Source organism: Ahaetulla prasina, chromosome 3 (genome assembly GCF_028640845.1).
Source record: "Ahaetulla prasina isolate Xishuangbanna chromosome 3, ASM2864084v1, whole genome shotgun sequence".
Classification (NCBI taxonomy): Eukaryota; Metazoa; Chordata; class Lepidosauria; order Squamata; family Colubridae; genus Ahaetulla; species Ahaetulla prasina.
The window spans coordinates 47338611-47357790 of record NC_080541.1 but is presented as its reverse complement, the minus strand read 5'-3'; the positions used below and the strand labels follow the sequence as shown (position 1 = coordinate 47357790).

General features: G+C 39.2%; 1 protein-coding gene across 3 annotated transcripts in view; it reads right to left on the bottom strand.

Moving 5' to 3' along the window:
- The window catches only part of TOX (thymocyte selection associated high mobility group box), a 229538-nt gene that overhangs the window by 43230 nt on the left and 167128 nt on the right, over window positions 1-19180 (bottom strand). For all 3 annotated transcript variants that reach the window (XM_058177267.1, XM_058177268.1, XM_058177269.1), the window contains one exon: window positions 7623-7898. In XM_058177267.1, coding sequence (XP_058033250.1) covers window positions 7623-7898 — 276 coding nt within the window. The remainder of the gene's footprint in view (window positions 1-7622; window positions 7899-19180) is intronic.

The window sequence follows — 19180 nt, the reverse complement described above, 5'->3', positions numbered from 1 at the left end:
GGTTTTAAGTCTTTGCCTGTAAGCAGGTACAAGGTGAATCATGCAATGATCAGAGTGTCCTACAGCTGCACGTGGTAAAGACCGATAAGCATCTTTTAGTGTTGTGTAGCAATGGTCTAGAGTATTCTTGCCTCTGGTGGGACAATTGACATGCTGAAAGTATTTTGGTATCTCTTGCCTTAAGTTTGCCTTGTTTAGATCTCCCAAAACAATGGCCAGTGAATCAGGGTGTTCGGCTTCAGCCTCCATGATTTGGTCAGCTAGAGTTCGTAATGCCTTGTTTACACAGGCTTGTGGTGGGACATAAACAGCAATTAGAAGAAATGAGGAAAATTCACGCGGCGAATAGTATGGTTTGCAGTTGATATGGGTTGCTGCCAGCATCCTAGGTATCAACCAAGTACCTTCTTAAGTTATATGATGTTCCAAGTAGTGCAGTTTGTTGCAGTTCTACTGATGTTATTGCAGGAAGCTGCAATTTGTTGATGTATCTTATAAAATTCTTGGTACCAAGTGCCCCAATGACAATGGGTATCACTGTTACATGTTTCATCCATAGCCGTGTAGTTTCGATGGCCAAGTCGCAATATTTCATGAATTTTTCCAGTTCTTTTTCTTCAACTCTGGCATCTCCTGCTACCGCAATGTCAATAAATTGTACGTTTCAGTTTTCCACAACTGTATTATCTGGTGTGTTGTGCTCCAAGTGACGATCTGTCTGTATTCGAAAGTCCCACAAGATCTTTACCTTCTTATTTTCTACAACTTTTTCCACTTTATGTTCCCATGACTTTTGGATACAGGCAAGTGGTAATTTTTACATAATGACCAGTGGATTAATTTAGCAACTCAGTCATGTCTAGCTTTGTAATCAGTTTGTGTGATTTTGCTGCATTCACATATTAAATGTGAAACAGTTTCGACTTTGTGGTTGTAAAGTCGGCAGTTTGGATTGTCGGTGGATTTTTGTATCTTTGCTTTCATGGCATTAGTTTGTAGTGCTTGTTCTTGAACAGCGAGTATTAAACCTTCCATTTCTTTCTTGATGGTTCCCATCTTAAGCCATGCTCATGTCAAGTTGTAATCATATTTTCCTTCAATGTTTTTCAAACGCTGTCCATGCAAAGCTTTGGTTTTCCATCTATTTAATCTGTCATCCAACTGTTTTTCCTTATATTCTGCCTTTGTTTCTGTTGTTTTTATAATGTTCTCTATTTTTACAGCCTGCAGCAATTTTTCTGTATTGGTTCACATAATCATTCAAACTTAGTTTTTCTATTATTATTTTATTTACACAAAATGACAGTATACACAGCAAATGAGATAACTATGCTGGATTTCGTATCACTAATCACTAGTTGAACACTTCCCAAGCGTTTAAGACTGTGTGATATATCGGTGGATTATGCGAGCAGATCCCAGTAAGTTGGCCTTCTGCAGCTGACCAATGGTGATCTTGTCAGCGCCAATCCTTTTTAAGTACTTGCCTAGGTCTTTACGCACAGCCCCCAGTATGCTGAGTACCACTGAAACCACCTGCACTGGTTTATGCCACAGTCTCTGCAATTCGATTCTCAAGTCCTGATATCTGGTGAGTTTTTCAAGTTGTTTCTTGTCGATTCTGTCACCAGGTCGATGCTGTCACCAGGTATGACAATGTCGACGATCCACACTTTTTTCTTATCCACAATTATAATAACCAGGCTATTGTGTTCCAAAATTTTGTCAGTCTGTATTCGGAAGTCCCACAGTAGTTTTGCATGCTCATTTTCAATCACTTTTTCAGGCTTATGGTCCCACCAGTTCTTTGCCACAGGCAGATGGTAGTTATGACACAAGTTCCAGTGGACCATCTGAGTAACTATGTTGTGACATTGTTTGTAGTCAGTCTGAGCTATTGCCTTGCAGCACTCAATATGTGATCAATGGTTTCATCTGCTTCTTTGCAGAGTCTATTATTATTATTATTATATTTTTCTTTTAAAGCTGTCGTTGGCCTGCGATTTTGAACAGGTCTGCATCTACCTTCTTCAGCAGTGAATCTTAGCATATTAATAAAGTTAAAAAGAATGAAAATGGTTTATGCTTTCTTTTTTAGAAATAAAGTTTGATTTTTCGTACTTTTCTATGCGTTATTCTGCACACGAACTCTTGCGCCTGCGAGGTGCCCCCGCCTCGCAGGAATGGCCCGCTTTGTTACCGAGGGACGGCCTCAATGACGGGTCTTGGGACCCACAGAGGTGGCATGCGTCGAGAAAGAGCCTTTGGCGATTTTTAGAGAGGGAATTTTTAAGGGGAGGGAGGGTTAGGGCAGGTGTTGGGGGGAACCCGTCGGGGGGGACCAGTTCCTGCATGTGCTCGCGGCAGTTGTTTAATAGGTTCGGAGGTTATGGGGGAGGATTGCATTCCTTTTAGGAGGGTGGTTCTATCTGTACAGTTAGTGGGAGGGGCAGATATGGTGGAAGTGAGGGCTCGTATCGTTCTCTGGGGACACGTGCTCGATGTGTGAAGGCGATAACACGCCCCGATCCCTCATCATTCTCCCGTTCCCCGGATGGTCAAGACCCTCAGAGCCTGGGCCTCCAGTTGATGTTGTGCAACGCACGGTCCGTGGCCAATAAGGCCCCCCTAATTTGTGATCTCATTCAGGAGGGTGCCGCGGACCTTATGGGCGTTACGGAGACCTGGTTGGGCACAGAGGGGGGTGTCCCCCTTGTGGAAATGTGCCCACCGGGTTTCCGAGCATTTCATCGACCGAGGGCCCAAGGTAGGGGTGGGGGGGTGGCGGTTGTTATTAAAGAAAGCCTAGAGCCGAGGGAGACCACTGTGCATCAGATTACCGGCTGTGAATCCCTCTTTGTGAGATGGGGTCATAGGTGTCAGATGGGCTTGCTGGTCACGTACCTGGCTCCTTGCTGCATGACAGCAGCCCTGCCCGAGCTTCTGGAGGTGCTTGCTGGAGTGGCAGTTGAGATCCCTAGACTTATGGTCATGGGGGACTTTAACTTGCCATCGGCCGGCTTGTCATCGACAGCAACTCGGGAGTTCATGGCTTCCATGACGGCCATGGATCTGACACAAGTAGTGGATGGCCCTACTCACATTGGGGGAGGCATGCTAGATTTGATTTTTATCTCTGGACAGTGGTTGAAGGATCTGGACTTGAGAGATTTAGTCACTGAAACTTTGTCATGGTCAGATCACTCTCTCCTTCGTCTAGACTTTCGGACCGCCGCTCACCACCACAGGGAGACGGAACCAACACGATGGTTCCGTCCCAGGCGACTGATGGACACGGAGAGGTTCCGGACGGAGCTTGGGCCATTTCCTGAGGGTCTGGCTCACGGCTCGGCAGAAGAACTAGTCACGGCTTGGGAACTTGCCGTGGTTGGGGTTTTAGACCGTGTCATGCCTTTGCGGCCTCTGACCCGGCGCAGGTCTCAACTGGCCCCTTGGTTCTCTGAGGGGCTGAGGGAGATGAAGTGCCGGAGAAGACGCCTAGAGAGTTCCTGGAGGTCCAGTCGTTCCGAGGCTGATCGGACACTAGTTAGGTCTTATAATAGGACCTACCTAGTGGCACTGAGGGAAGCGAGACGTTGCTACGTCTCCTCCCTCATTGCGTCGGCAGATAACCGCCCGGCCGCCCTGTTTCGGGTGACCCACTCTCTCCTTCAACAGGGAGAGCGGGATGACCCGCTGCAGGGACGTGCTGAGGAGTTTAGTGGTTATCTATACGATAAAATCGTTCAGCTTCGGGAGGGCTTGGATCAAAATTGGGTGGATCCAGACGAGAGGTCGGAGAGCTGTCTGGTTGAGACTATTTGGGATGAGTTTGACCCTGTGGCTCCCGAGGACATGGACAGGTTATTGGGGAGGTTGAATGCCACCACGTGTTTACTGGACCCGTGCCCTCCTGGTTGGTGCTGGCCACACAGGAGGTGACACGATGCTGGCTCCAGGGGATTACGAATGCTTCTTTGTTGGAGGGTGTTTTCCCTGCCGCCTTGAAGGAGGCGGTGGTGAGACCCCTCCTCAAGAAGCCTTCCCTGGACCCAGCTGTTTTAGGTAATTATCGTCCGGTCTCCAACCTTCGCTTTGTGGCGAAGGTTGTAGAGAGTGTGGTGGCATGTCAATTACCCCAGTACCTGGATGAAACTGTCTATCTAGACCCGTTCCAGTCCGGCTTCTGGCCCGGATACAGCACGGAGACGGCTTTGGTCGCGTTGGTTGATGATCTCTGGAGGGCCAGGGATAGGGGTTATTCCTCTGCCTTGGTCCTATTAGATCTCTCAGCGGCTTTTGATACCATCGACCATGGTATCCTGCTGCACCGGTTGGAGGGATTGGGAGTGGGAGGCACCGCTTATCGGTGGTTCTCCTCCTATCTCTCTGATCGGTTGCAGACGGTGTTGACGGGAGGGCAGAGGTCGACCCCAAAGCGCCTCACTTGTGGGGTGCCGCAAGGGTCGATTCTCTCACCCCTCCTGTTCAACATCTATATGAAGCCGCTGGGTGAGATCATCAGTGGTTTCGGTGTGAGTTACCAACTGTACGCTGATGATACTCAGCTGTACTTTTCCACACCGGGCCACCCCAACGAAGCTGTCGAAGTGCTGTCCCGGTGCCTGGAGGCCGTACGGGTCTGGATGGGGAGAAACAGGCTCAAGCTCAATCCCTCCAAGACAGAGTGGCTGTGGATGCCGGCACCCCGGTACAGTTAGCTGCAAGTGCAGCTGACTGTTGGGGGCGAGTCATTGGCCCCAATGGAAAGGGTGCGCAACTTGGGCGTTCTCCTGGATGCACGGCTGTCCTTTGAAGACCATTTGGTGGCCATCTCCAGGAGAGCTTTTTACCAGGTTCGCCTGGTTCGCCAGTTGCGCCGCTTCCTGGACCGGGATGCCTTATGCAGGTCACTCATGCTCTCGTGACATCTCGCCTGGATTACTGCAATGCTCTCTATATGGGGCTTCCCTTGAGGAGCACCTGGAGGCTCCAGTTAGTCCAGAATGCGGCTGCGCAGGTGATAGAGGGAGCCCCTCGTGGCTCCCATGTGACACCTCTCCTGCGCAGACTGCACTGGCTGCCTGTGGCCTTCCGGGTGCGCTTCAAGGTTTTAGTAACTATCTTCAAAGCGCTCCATGGCTTAGGGCCGGGTTACCTACGGGACCATCTGCTGCCACCGATTGCCTCCCACCGACCTGTGCGCTCTCACAGGGAGGGACTCCTTAGGGTGCCGTCTGCCAGGCAATGCCGACTGACGACACCCAGGGGAAGGTCCTTCTCTGTGGGGGCTCCCACCCTCTGGAATGAACTTCCCCCAGGACTTCGTCAACTTCCTGACCTTCGAACCTTCCGCCGCGAGCTTAAAACACATCTATTTATTTGTGCAGGACTGGACTAGGATTTTAAGTTTTAAATTTAATTTTAGGGGGTTTTATTGTCTTAATTGTAATTTTAAATTTTGGCCTTTTCAAATAAGTTTTTTAATTAGCGTTTTTATCTTGTATTATATTTGTACTTTTATCAGGCTGTAAACCGCCCTGAGTCCTTCGGGAGATAGGGCGGTATAAAAATTTGAATAAATAAATAAATAAATAAATAAATAAATTTTGTTTATCTTTTGTGAAATTCATTATAAGGAAGGGCTGAATCCTATAGCTACATATCTTGATGGGCAGAAAGTGGCACTACAGTAATTACTTTATGTCCTTCCCCCAACATCAGAAAGACAGTACAGATTAGGAGTATCAAACTGGCGGCACGCAGGCTGGATGCATCATGTGCAGGCCATGTCCACCTCAGCTTCATGAAGGGAAAAAACATCGCGATATGTCACATGACGGCAATGTGATGTGGTGAGTTTGACACTCATGGTATAGATTGTGAGATCCCTCACCAAGGAATTGTTCACTTGCTGAGGCGCTTTCAGAAAGATAAGATAGTGGCAGCATAATTAGCTAGTAGCCACTCCAAGCAAATGGTGGGGCCATGATGTAAAAAGTATATGAAAGCTGGCTGGAATAGAATGAAAAGAATTCTGTTACAAGGCATTACAGAAGTAGGTGGAATTACAGAAATGCAAATATAAAAATGATGTCTTGTGGAATGAAGGATGATAAAATGCATGTAACAGCCCGTAATACAAGCTAATATGTTCTTGATGATTAGCTCACAATAACAAGGGAGGTCACTGCATTCTGTACTTTTAGTAGTTTCTGACCCACTCTAAATGGGTCTTCACAAATAGTCCCATGTAATGCAGTATACTGCAGTTCAACTCAGTAATGATGAAGGCATGACAATGACTGCTTCACAAAATGAAGATGAGGAAACTTATTATAGTATGTTAAAAGAGAGAAAAAATGTCACAAAGAATGTAATCAAAAGATACTAAGGAACAGTTAAAATGAAAAAAGGTAAAAATATTCACCAATTCTGACAGAAATAAAAAGTGTTTTGGGAAGTGTGTGAAGGTTAATTAAATTGCTTCCAGCAGTTTAAATTGAATTAAAAATAAAAGCAATGAAGTGAAAAGAAACTAATGTAAAAAAAATGCCAGCAGGAGCAATCTAGAGAATTCTATGGGAATCATGTGAACTTGTTGAACAGTGGAATTGGAAAGAATGCTATAACATTTATGGTCAAACATGCCTATGAAAGTATTTAGCAGGCTTTAGCAGATTAAAGAAAAATGAGGAGTAACACAAGAAATTTTTTGAAGTGCAGCATGGCCTTGGGTAGGGGGTACCGAATCAGAATTTTGGCCTTCAGTTAATCATGATTTATGAACGTGAAAAGTAACATTTAAATTATTGATTTTGCAAAAACATTTGCAAACAAATGTTGATAGGCCTGAATTATGGGTTTAAGGAAGTATAGATTTTGTTAATGAATGTGATATGGTGGAAATAAAGGGTGGCAGAGAGTAAATGGAATTTGACATTCATTCATTCAACATAAAGGTAACTATGGAGAAATATATAAAAAATGCTAATGGTAATGGGAGAGGAACACTGGTACAGGAGGTGAATATATATGTACTTCTGTATGTAGTTAATAATTATACTGTTGACTGAAAACCCAGAGTTTGCAGCAAATAATAGACAGAATGTATGATATAACAAGAGTGTGGATCTCAAAATCATATATGGTTGTGTAAATTAGATTCAGTTATTGTTTCTTTCCTTTTTCTAATCTCCTTTAATTTCTTTGTACATTTTTATGGTTCACATACCTATTCACCTGACCTATTAATGTAAATAGAAATTGCAGATAGTTGAAGCTCAGATGTTAATTTCATATTTAATTGATCATATACTACAAGAAAGGAATGGAGTACCTTGAATACACAGGAAAAAATAATTATTACATAGATTTATATTTAGTTAAAATGGAATGAGGCTGAAAAAAAAGAAACAGTCAACATGTTTACACAGTATAGAGGCATACTGTGTAAACAAGTTTATTGAGAGGAATTTTCAATTATAATGTTTTGAGATAAATGGTATCACACTTTAAAAAGGCATTTAAAATTGAATTAAGTTTAAAACGTTTATTAAAATATGCTTAAAGTTTTATCGTGCTGGTTACAACAACCACTGTTTTAAAAGGGTTAGTCCTACCTTTGAAGTATCTTCTTCATCTTCATGAACTGAACTGGATGGTGAAGGAGTGGCAGATTTGCTACCAGGGGGAGATGGAGAGTTGTGAGGAACATTGTTTCCACCCATATTTAAACCAAGTTGAGCACTTAGTTGTGACTGGTTAATAGTTGTCAGCTGGCCATGTTGCATTATTCCTGGTTGCCTCATATCTCCAGGCTGGATCCTTGGCCTCATGGCTGCTATCTGTGGATGGGAATTATATTGAGTTCCTTCTGCATTCCGTAATTCCTGCATCTAAAAGAAAGATTATTATGCATTTACTATTTGTTGTTACTATTCCACTGTTCAGAGAATTTATCCTGAAAAATCATTTAAAATGTCATTAAATAAATGAAACCATATGATAGGGAGTTGCAAAATTTTCCTTACCTTAAAATGCAGCAATATTTAAGAAAAACTTATAGTTTAATAAAAAATTCATAATCCAAAAATTTCCTTTTATATATCGTGATTAAAAAGCCTCGCAAGCAGGAAACATGTAATTATATCTAAATTTTATCGCTCTCCAAATCAATTTAGTTTTGAAAGAGCTGTAGCATTTTTAAACAGTTGGACTCTAGTTTTAATATATAAGGCTGTCCAAAAAGCTACTACAATATTCCATGTAAAGAAAACAGTGAGTTAATGATTGGTTGATTACTCGACTACACAATTCATTTTCTGAAATCATTATAAATGACTGCTAAAGGCTCTAAAGTTGTGAGCTTCATAAATTACATCTGTGGGCTTGATTTCATTTTATTTTTTTAATTTGAGCAATAAATCTAAACTTTATTAAGATAAAAAATGAGAAGGCACTAAAAGGAAAAAATACTTCCCTCTTCATTAAGACAAAATACATTCAGATATTTAAAACTACCAGTCAGAAGTTTTCAACTTTGAGCTATACAATGCAGGTAGTCCTCAACTTAAAACAGTTTCTTTAGTGACTGTTCAAAGGGTCAATGGCACTGAAAAATGTGACATTTTTCAAAGCTACAATCTTTGTAGCATCCTTATGATCCTGTGATCAAAATTTGGATGCTTGGGAATTGGTTCATATTTACGACTGTTGTAATGTCCCAGGGTCATGTGATTACTTTTTGTGATCTTCTGATAAGCAAAGTCAATGGGAAGCCAGATTCACTTAATAACCAGGTTACTAACTGATCAACTGTAGTGGTTCACTGAACATCTGTGGCAAGAAAGGTCAAAAAATGGGGCAAAATTCACTTAACAAATGTCTCACTTAACAACATAAATTTTGGGCTCAATTGTGGTCATAAATACAAAAGAACTGATACATTTTACAGCATTAGTTCAATTATTTACATCTGTTTGAAAGTACAACAGAAACTTGGCATACATGAAAAGTCAACCTAAACATTATCTTTTCAAGGTTCAATGCATCATATATTAATTTATACTCTATTCTTACTTTTTTACTCACCATTTTTATAGAGTTTTGTTATAAAGATAAATATTTTTAAAAATAATATTACTCATTTATATTTAGTTTGATGTGAAATGAAGTAATAACTGTTAGGATGAAATTTTTTTGCAATAAACAAAATTATTCAGAAAAATAATTGAAATACATATTTAATGAATATATTATGTTTGATAAAATACGTAATCACTTCAGAATGACTGAAATATGCTTAAAATGTATCTGTAAGGATCTTACTTTACAATCAATCTATACTGTAGGAGGATCTATTCTGATATAGTAATGAAAGTAGTAGCAGCACAGTTATTGTGGTTAATGCTATTGCTAATAAATAAAATAGGACCTGTTATTAGAAACATGTTTTTTTCATCCATAAAAACGAACACAATTCCAGAAATCTGCATGTAATCAATCAGAAACTGTATTCAATAGATGGTATATCCAAAATGCTTTAAATTAACTTTACCAAATTTAAATTAACCAAATGTTCCTATTTTTTAATTTGATTACAATTTTTTTAAAAAAATAATTTCAATTAAAGTCCTAATTAGGCACTCTTCATTATTATTTTCCTAATGAGAAAGAACTGTTATAAACCTTTAGCTTTGAACTCACATTTAGCAGATCAGAAGACAGAAAATTAATTATAAATGAAATTTTTTTATATCTATATCTATATTTATATCTAAGTATGGCTTATTTAAACTGTGGTTCGAGAATAAATATTGGTTTCTTGAATTGATGGCCTGATGTTGGCATGATTTTAGACCCTGTTAGAACTGTAACAAGCACATTTTGCTCTACCTCTCTCCCTGGTTCCTAAAAAGTAACAAGTTAATAGTTAAATACTGCTTTCTCCATAATAACGGACAAGCTTGGTGAACATTTTGATACAAAACATCCTCAAGTTCAGAAGTTATAGAAAGTGAAGATACAGGTATCATGATGCCAATCTTAGAAGTCCTGACCTGGTTTTTGAAAGAGCCCAAAGAAATGCAGCTTTCACAGAAATAATTTAAAAAGTTACCAACTATAAGTACAAGAAGTCAAAATATTATTTTAAGCTTCCAGCAAAATATCTTCAAAAATTTGAAGGACCAGGGTGTAATGTATGTATCTATATAGAGAATATCATACTAGCTGTGGAATTCTGGAAGTGGAACTCCACACAACTTAAAGTTGCCAAAAATATCTGAATAGAGTAACTATATCCAGAATTTTGATTATTTTTAATTTTTCTTAACACACCAAAACATTCTAAAGTGGAATCATGTGGCATCACTTAAAAGTTTTCTAGGGGTATTATAATAAATTTAACCATAACATTAGAATTAATGTAATGTATAATCAGGGATGGGAGAGAACAGAGCAAGAAAAATATTGTATATTGACAACTGGCGGTTTAGAAAGAAATCTTGAAAACATTTGAAGATGGTTACTGGCTCTTTACTTTCTCCTTTCAACAGCTCTATTCTAGGCAAACATATTAGCCTTCAAAGCTATCATTATTTCTGCCTCTAGCAGACAATCTATATCTGAACAGTTGTAAACATAAAACTTGACTGTATTGCTTCTGATCCAGCTGTTTAACTGAACAGCATTTGGTGAATAAAGAACTGGAATATGGGCACCCCGGAGGCCTTATTTGCTAATGTTAGTCACCAGCTGCTGCTTTCTGTGATGATAGTAAGAAAGGCCTGGAAAGGAGAAGGAGGAGGAGGAGGAGATCATCTCAGAAACCTTTAGATTCTGTATGCTTGTTTTCATTTAAACTTCAACATCTGTGAATTTTCAAGTCTCAAGGTTACTGAATGGTTTCCTAGAGCTAAAAGTGTGAATAGAGCCTATAAGTTACAACAAAATATTTTTCCTGGCAGATCTTTAGATATATGCATATGCAACCAATCATATTGAATTTTCATAGTAAAATAAGATTATTAAGGGAGCTACTTTTAATTGATATTTCTAGAATCTAATATCACCCTCTTGTAATTCATACACTTTCAGAAGAGAATTGATAGAAGGTAAACAAGTATGGTAAACAGCTAAAACTTTTAACTGACTAGACATTTTCAAGGTTAGAAAAGTGGCTTGGAAATATTGGTTTAAATTCAATGGTTCATACTGATGCAATATCACACTACATAATAATTAACTATAGCAGCTGAAGCTGGGCAAAGACCTTACTGACCAATATATCCAGCAGGTCTTCAGGATGAAGCTGGGAGACTAGGAAGACGCCCACCTTGCTCCACTAATGCATCCCACTAAGAGCCAAAAAATGTACTTGTTTTCTTGTATGTACAATATCTATTAGTGGCAGTGGACCAAGGAGATTGAGCTGGTTTATCCTGGCACTCATGAAAAAGAATGTAAGAGGACTGTATGTTCTATAAACATACATAGTTAGTTTATATATTGCCTGGCCAACTAGTTAGGCAAATAGCAATTTCCTATACTCCCCTTTGGACAGGTTAATATATAATAGCTTACAATGTTAGTCCACAACATGTTTAATGTCTGATCGCACTCTGTGGTTTTGTAAAATTATCGGCTATATTATTTTCTGACATACTTCAGTTGTATCATATTATCCTGTATACATTGGCTTACATTTAGGTATCTAATGTCGGTATATTTAGTTCTCGTTTTAACAGCTAACGTAGTAGCCATTTTATAGCCGCTTGATTATCTTCAAAAACAACAATTGGATTATGTACATTTAAACCTATATCTAACATCAATTGTCTATAGTAGATTAATTCTGTGCACAATAAAGACAAACATGAAAATTCAGCTTCCATTGTCGACAAACTTATGTGCTTTTGCCTGATAGATTTCCATCCAATTAATGTATTTCCTAACATTATTGCGATACCTGATGTAGATTTTCTCATAGCTAAATCAGTAGCAAAACTAGCATCAGCATATGCAATCAGTATAAGATCACAGTTAGGTTCTAGATATAAGGCGTAATGCATTGTTAGCTTCAGATATCTCAGTATCCGTTTTGCAGCTTGCCAATGCCTCTCAGTTGTTTCTGCATTATATCTAGCTAACTGGTTAACACAATAGGAAATATCAGGTCTAGACCAATTACTAATGTAAGATAAACTACCTATCAAGGATTGATAAATCTCCCTGCTGAATACAGGAGTTTGTATATCTCCGTGGTTAAAATCCTGACTCATAGGCGTTTTTGCTAGTTTACACTGTTCCATATTGTAATGTTTCAGTAATTGGCTAATTTTACTAGATTGGGACAGTTTATATCCTCTAGTTGTTTCTTCAATATCGAGACATAAATAGTGTTTAATATTGCCAAGATTTCGTATTTTGAATTTCTTCTGTAACAAAACAACATGTTCTCTTGCTTCTTTTTCAGTTTTAGTTATAATGGCAATATCGTCTGTAAACAAGAGTAAAAATGAAACTAAACCATCTTTCTCTCGTTTAAAGAGACATTTGTCAGCTATACTTGCTTTAAAACCTATGGCATTTAATTCTTTCACTATACATTTATTCCATTCAAATCCTGATTGCTTCAGACCATAAAGACTCTTTTTTAATTTCCAGCAATCAGTTCGCCTATCCGTTCTAATACCTAATGGTTTCTACATATAGATATTGTGATGCAAAGGTGCATGTAAATATGCTATCTCAACATCTATATGAGTGATCTGATATTCATTTTTCACTGGCCACACCAGCATTGCTCTCATTGCTCTTAAACTGGGAGCAAAAACTTCATCATAGTCTTTATCTGACTGAGCAAAGCCCTAAGCAACTACCCGTGCTTTATGGGTTACAGTTCCATCAGCACCGGTCTTTAATTTATAAATCCTTTTGCAACCAATTAACTGTTCTCCTGGTGTTAACTTAACATTTTCATACACACTTAACTCTGTTAATATTCAGTTCTCTATCCATAGCTTCTTTCTAAGCTAATTGGTCCTTTTCAGGATACATCCTAATATCATTATAGTTAGAAGGTTCTGTGTTTATTTGACAAACAATATTTGCTTGATATCTATTGGGTGGACGCCTTACCCTTGTAGATCTTCTAGGTAATACAGGACTCATAACTGGTCTTTCATCTAATTTCTCCCCTAAACTTTCTTCTTCTTTTATAATAGATTCTACTTCATCTATTTCATCTTCAGGGGTATTATTGAACATTTGCTCATCAATAACAACATTATCCTCCTTTCTGTAATTAGCTTGCTCAAGCTTATCCCAACCTTCATGCTCCAGGAATTTTGCACTAGCATTATGATAAATACTAGTGGTACCTGGCGCCCAAAATCTAAATGTGATTAGATTCATACCCAACAAAAAACATTTTCCTAGCTCTTGGTTGTCCCTTTTGCCTTAATTGTGATGGTATATGAATCCAAGCAGGAGCACCAAATGTATGTAGGTAGCTTAGATTTGGTTTTCTACCATGCCAAAGTGTAAACGGTAATTCACCAGTAGATGAATTCAGAACATTGTTTAACACATGGTTAGCACACATTATGGCTTCACCCCAAAGTGATTCTGGTAGACTAGAATCTGCTAACATAGATCTAGCCATAGCTTGCAGTGTTTGACCTTTGCACTTCATATAAGAGTTATGTTTTGGTCTATAAGGGGCAGAACATTTATGTTCAATATCTGCCTCCTGCAACATGTTCTCTAATCTAAGATTAGTAAACTCAGTACCATAGTCTGTTACTAAGCAAACTACCTTATGTTTCTGTTTCCTCTCTGAAATTTCTTCCAAATTTCTTCCAAATTTCAGCTAGTTTGCCATATGCTGAAATATTTCAGACTTTGTTTTCATCAAGTAACAGAAACCATACCTAGAGAAATCAACTAAGCTCAGTATATAGCAAGCTTCCCCTAAACTGGGTTTTTTAGGTCCAGTTAGGTCTGCAAATACTACCTCTAGTGGTTGTTTAGTTTTGAATCCGTTCATTCGATTTGCTGGGATTACTTTGCTTTTTTCTTAATTGCAAGCATTACAATTGAGGTACTTAGCACATGGTTTCAACCTTATTCCCTCAGATAATGCTACTGTTTTTTTCAATGCTTTGAAATTTGTATGGCCTAAGCGTCGATGAAGTAGATGAACACATTCATCATGTGGCTTCTTATTATCATAAACTGAGTTAGCATTAGCCACTACAGCTGGATTCTCCTTCAGTATGAATAACTGCTTTTCTAATTTTGCAGTAACACATTTACCTTCCTTTTCTATTAGACATTTATCTCCCCTAAAGATTATTACAAATCCAGCTTGTGCTAAGGCTTTAACAGATAATAGATTATATTTTAGTTTCGGTATATATAACATTGGCAACTGCTCATTAATAAATGGACAAGATGCAATACCTTCACCAGCCACTTTCATTTTCCACCCATTTGCTAATGTTACATATTATTTGCTATTATTCAGTTTCACAAACCTTTCTTTTCTCCTAGTAATTGATTGCGATGCTCCACTATCATCTACCCATAAATCATTGTTTCCAGGAGCAGACCCTGATATTGCTAGAGTAACATCGTCTTTAGACCTTCTTTGGGTATGAGTAGGCATTTTCTTACCCCTATTGCAGTATTTGGATATATGACCCTTAGCCCCACAAGAAAAACATTTTCTAATAATATAAACAGATGTAGACAGTTTTTCTTCTTGTGGTTGTTTCCCTCTTAATTGTTCTCTTTCCTGCCTTCTCCTGGACTCTTCCAGCAATCTTCCAGTTATGCCAGACAATATTAGTTCATCTCTGGTCAAAACCTCCAGTTAAGAAACATAGTTGTCATAACTTTCGTCCAAAAAGGAAAGAATAATGTACACCAGTTGTAATTCAGAAAAAATGAGTTCCTTCTCATGTAGCTCTTGGAAGGTAAGGTTTTTGTCATAAACTCCAAATGAGCCAACGTATCTCCACCTTTCAGAAGCCGAATTTGGAACAGTTTATGTGTAAGGTTTATGTGTGCACCTACACTATCTCAAACATAAATCCTCTTCAAATTGTTCCAACACCTAGCAGCAGACTCTTCACCACGAATAACTGCTGGTCATTCAGTGTCAGCCCAATTATGCAAAGAGCCCGTTCATTATCCCTGTTAAACTTGGCTATTTTCTTTTCATCTTTCTCATTGTTTGGATCCCATGCAGTTACATCCGGTGGATTATTAACCACGCCCCATAGTCCTTCCTTGCGTAGAAGTAGGTTACACTTCACAGACCAGGATGCATAGTTTGATCCATCCAACCGGGTTATCATGGATATGCTGGACAACTGTTCTTGTGCCAACTTCACCTCAACTATTGGTATCAAACACAGCCGTCTGAATTATATTACTGTATAGTCACAGCCACTCTCAGTGTTCTGGGCCCATAACCAATGTTAGGGTAATCTGGGTTCACAACTAAGGTTGTGGACTGTTGAGCAGAGTACCCTACGCATGAAAACGACTGAGACTGGTTATATACAATAACAGTCACTTGCAGACAAATTGGGGCTTGATATTCCTTTACTTTTAGGGAAAAGTCAAAGTCATAGTCCAAAAACAATTCCAGGTCATACACATATAAAGTCAGTCAGTCAGTCTTCTTACCAACATAGAGTTGCAAAACAAACAAGGTCTTCTTTCAGTTCGGCAAAACACAGTTCAATTCACAACAGTCAGTATCTTGAGGAATCAGTAACTAGCCATGATCAAGCAACGATCATACAGCTCAAATATACAGTTGCAGCATGTCATCAGGTTACAATGCTGTAGCATCTCTGATTCCCAACAAGCCATAATTTAGTAGTCCTTTATACATTGGCTACAGAGCTTAACCAATCAGGATGCTTGCATGATGCAGCACAGCCTTAAACAATATCATGCCTTTCTATAAACATACATAGTTAGTTTATATATTGCCTGGCCAACTAGTTAGGCAAATAACAATTTCCTGACAAGGACACCTATCTATGCTCCATTTTCTGTAAACTGAAATTATAAACTATTTTATTCTTAAGTATAAAACCAGCTAATGTTATAATAGTCTGATCGAGTAAAGACTGTTAGATGCTAGGGAGTCATTTAACCTCTCTTCTGGAACCTGTGGAAAATTCATTCTGCTTGCACAACAGTAAACAAACACTCTCAACTGCCCTTCTGAAAAAATCTCTTGCATGTACACAGTTGTATGTGTGAATCAGTTAAAACTATGGTTGTGAAGAATTCTTCTCATACCTGTCCTAGTCTGGATTATGCTAGCATGTACCTTCTTTAATCAAAAACAAGAATACTGAAGGACCCTGAAAACCAAAGTACTTAATTGTTTTGTTGTGAATCTCTTCATTGGCCTATCTTCCTCAAAATAATCTCCCACAATTAGTAACAATTTTCCAGTATCTTTCTGTCCTGTCATAAATTTCTGTTCCGCAATATCATTATTCTAATTTCTTTTAGTTGAACAAAAAAGGTGACTTGATATAACATGGAACTATTAGATACATTTCAACACTTGATATCAATGATTTCATCAAAAACAGTATAATGGATAAAATGAAGTTAATCTTCCAATTTAGATTTTATATATTACTCAAAATTTCACTATTGGCTTAATTGAAAAACAATTATCTTTCCTTGTCCTTTAACCTTATTAACACTACTTATTTATTTATTTATTTATTATTTAAATTTATATACCGCCCTATCTCCCGAAGGACTCAGGGCGGTTTACAGGCATTTAAAAACAGATAAATACAGTCTAAAAACAATTAAAAAACTTATTCTAAAAGCCTAAATTAAAAATATGAAAATAAAACCCAATTTAAAACCCGTAAATTAAAATCTAGCTCAGTCCTGCACAATTAAATAAGTATGTTTTAAGCTCGCGGCGGAAGGTCCGAAGGTCCGGAAGCTGACGAAGTCCTGGGGGTAGTTCGTTCCAGAGGGTGGGAGCCCCCACAGAGAAGGCCCTTCCCCTGGGCGCCGCCAGACGACATTGCCTCGCTGACGGCACCCTGAGGAGTCCCTCTCTATGAGAGCGCACGGGTCGGTGAGAGGTATTCGGTAGCAGTAGGCGGTCCCGTAGATAACCCGGCCCTATGCCATGGGCGCTTTAAAGGTGGTCACCAAAACCTTGAAGCGCACCCGAAGGCCACAGGTAGCCAGTGCAGTCTGCGCAGGATGGGTGTTATACGGGAGCCACGAGGGGCTCCCTCTATCACCCGCGCAGCTGCATTCTGGACTAACTGTAGCCTCCGGATGCCCTTCAAGGGGAGCCCCATGTAGAGAGCATTGCAGTAATCCAGGCGAGACGTCACGAGTGCGTGAGTGACCGTGCATAGGGCATCCCGGTCCAGAAAGGGGCACAACTGGCGCACCAGGCAAACCTGGTAGAACGCTCTCCTGGAGACGGCCGTCAAATGATCTTCTAGAGACAGCCGTTCATCCAGGAGGACGCTGTTGCGCACCCTCTCCATCGGGGCCAATGACTCGCCACCGATGGTCAGCCGCGGATTTAGCTGACTGTACCGGGATGCCGGCATCCACAGCCACTCTGTCTTGGAGGGATTGAGCTTGAGCCTGTTTCTCCCCATCCAGACCCGTACGGCCTCCAGACACCGGGACAGCACTTCGATAGCTTCGTTGGGGTGGTCCGGCGTGGAAAAGTACAGCTGGGTGTCATCCGCATACAGCTGATACCTCACGCCGAAACCACTGATGATCTCACCCAGCGGCTTCATGTAGATACTAAACAGAACTTTCACAGCTGGAGTATTATTTGTACTTGATGGGAGAAATTAATGGATGCAGGTAGTCCTCAATTTATAATAGTTCATTTAGTGACTTTTCAAAATTACAATATAACTGAAAAAAGTGACATGATCATTTTCACACTTACGACCATTGTAGCATCCCCATAGTCACGTGATCAAAATTTGGATGCTTGGAATTTGGTTAATATTGGTTCATATTTTTGATAGTTGTTGTGTTCCAGGATCACTTTTTGCAATCTTCCGACAAGCAAAGTCAATTAAGTAGATTCACTTAACAACCGTGTTACTAATTTAACAATTGCAGTGATTCAGATAACAACTGTGGCAAGAAAGGTCATAAAATGGGGCAAATTCATTTAACAACTGTCTCAGTAACAGAAATTTTGGGCTCAACTGTGGTAGTAAGTTAAGCGCTACCTATATTTGGAATACTCTCCCTTTTTATGATCCTGCAATTTCTTAATAGGACTAGATAGAGCTGAATGTCTATTGGCTGGATGTCCTTTCTGATGCCATGTGGAGTTCGCAGGAGATTTTTTTTTTATGCCCTAGGAGAGAAACATTTGCTGCTACCTACAATTGAACACTAAACCTTCTGAGTGGGAGGCAAGTATTTTCACCACTAGGCCAGCATACCACTCTATATTTGGAATACATAAGTTTAAAATTTTCACAAAGGGACAAAGAGTGCAAATGTTTTACTAAATCTAAGCTGGCAGCTGGAATTACATTTCATTTTTTACAGGAGGGAGTGTCAAGACCTTTTGATGAATTTTCTTTTAAAGAGTTTAAATAATGGCTACTTTTTGTTTTATCAAGGCTACCTAAAGAGATGATTTTAGTTAATTCCAATGACATTGTCAAGGTAGAAAACAGACATAATATAAAACAAATCTTATAGGAAATTCTTCTATAATTAAAATCAATTCTTTTTTCCTAATATTAATCTTAGGCAATTCTGTTAAAAAAAAAACCATCGAGTTTTATTTTACTGCATTAACTGAAATAACTTATCTTAAGCGTCTTTAAAATAATTAAATGTTAAAGGAGATTTTTTTCCACCCATGATCATGTAACAACACAAATGTTTTAATGTAACATTTTAGTATACACTTCATTTTTTGAAAATTAACATTGTGTTTTATTTGATGTGTTAATAACCTTTGAGTCATGCAGGCCAAGGTCTCAAAACTAATCATAAAAGAAACACGCTGACTGCTATTCACTTTAATATAATAACCTTTTATTTAAAACAACCTCCAATAAATTTCATTGCAAGAAGTTGCTAAAAGGGTTAAAACCTATTAAATGTCAAA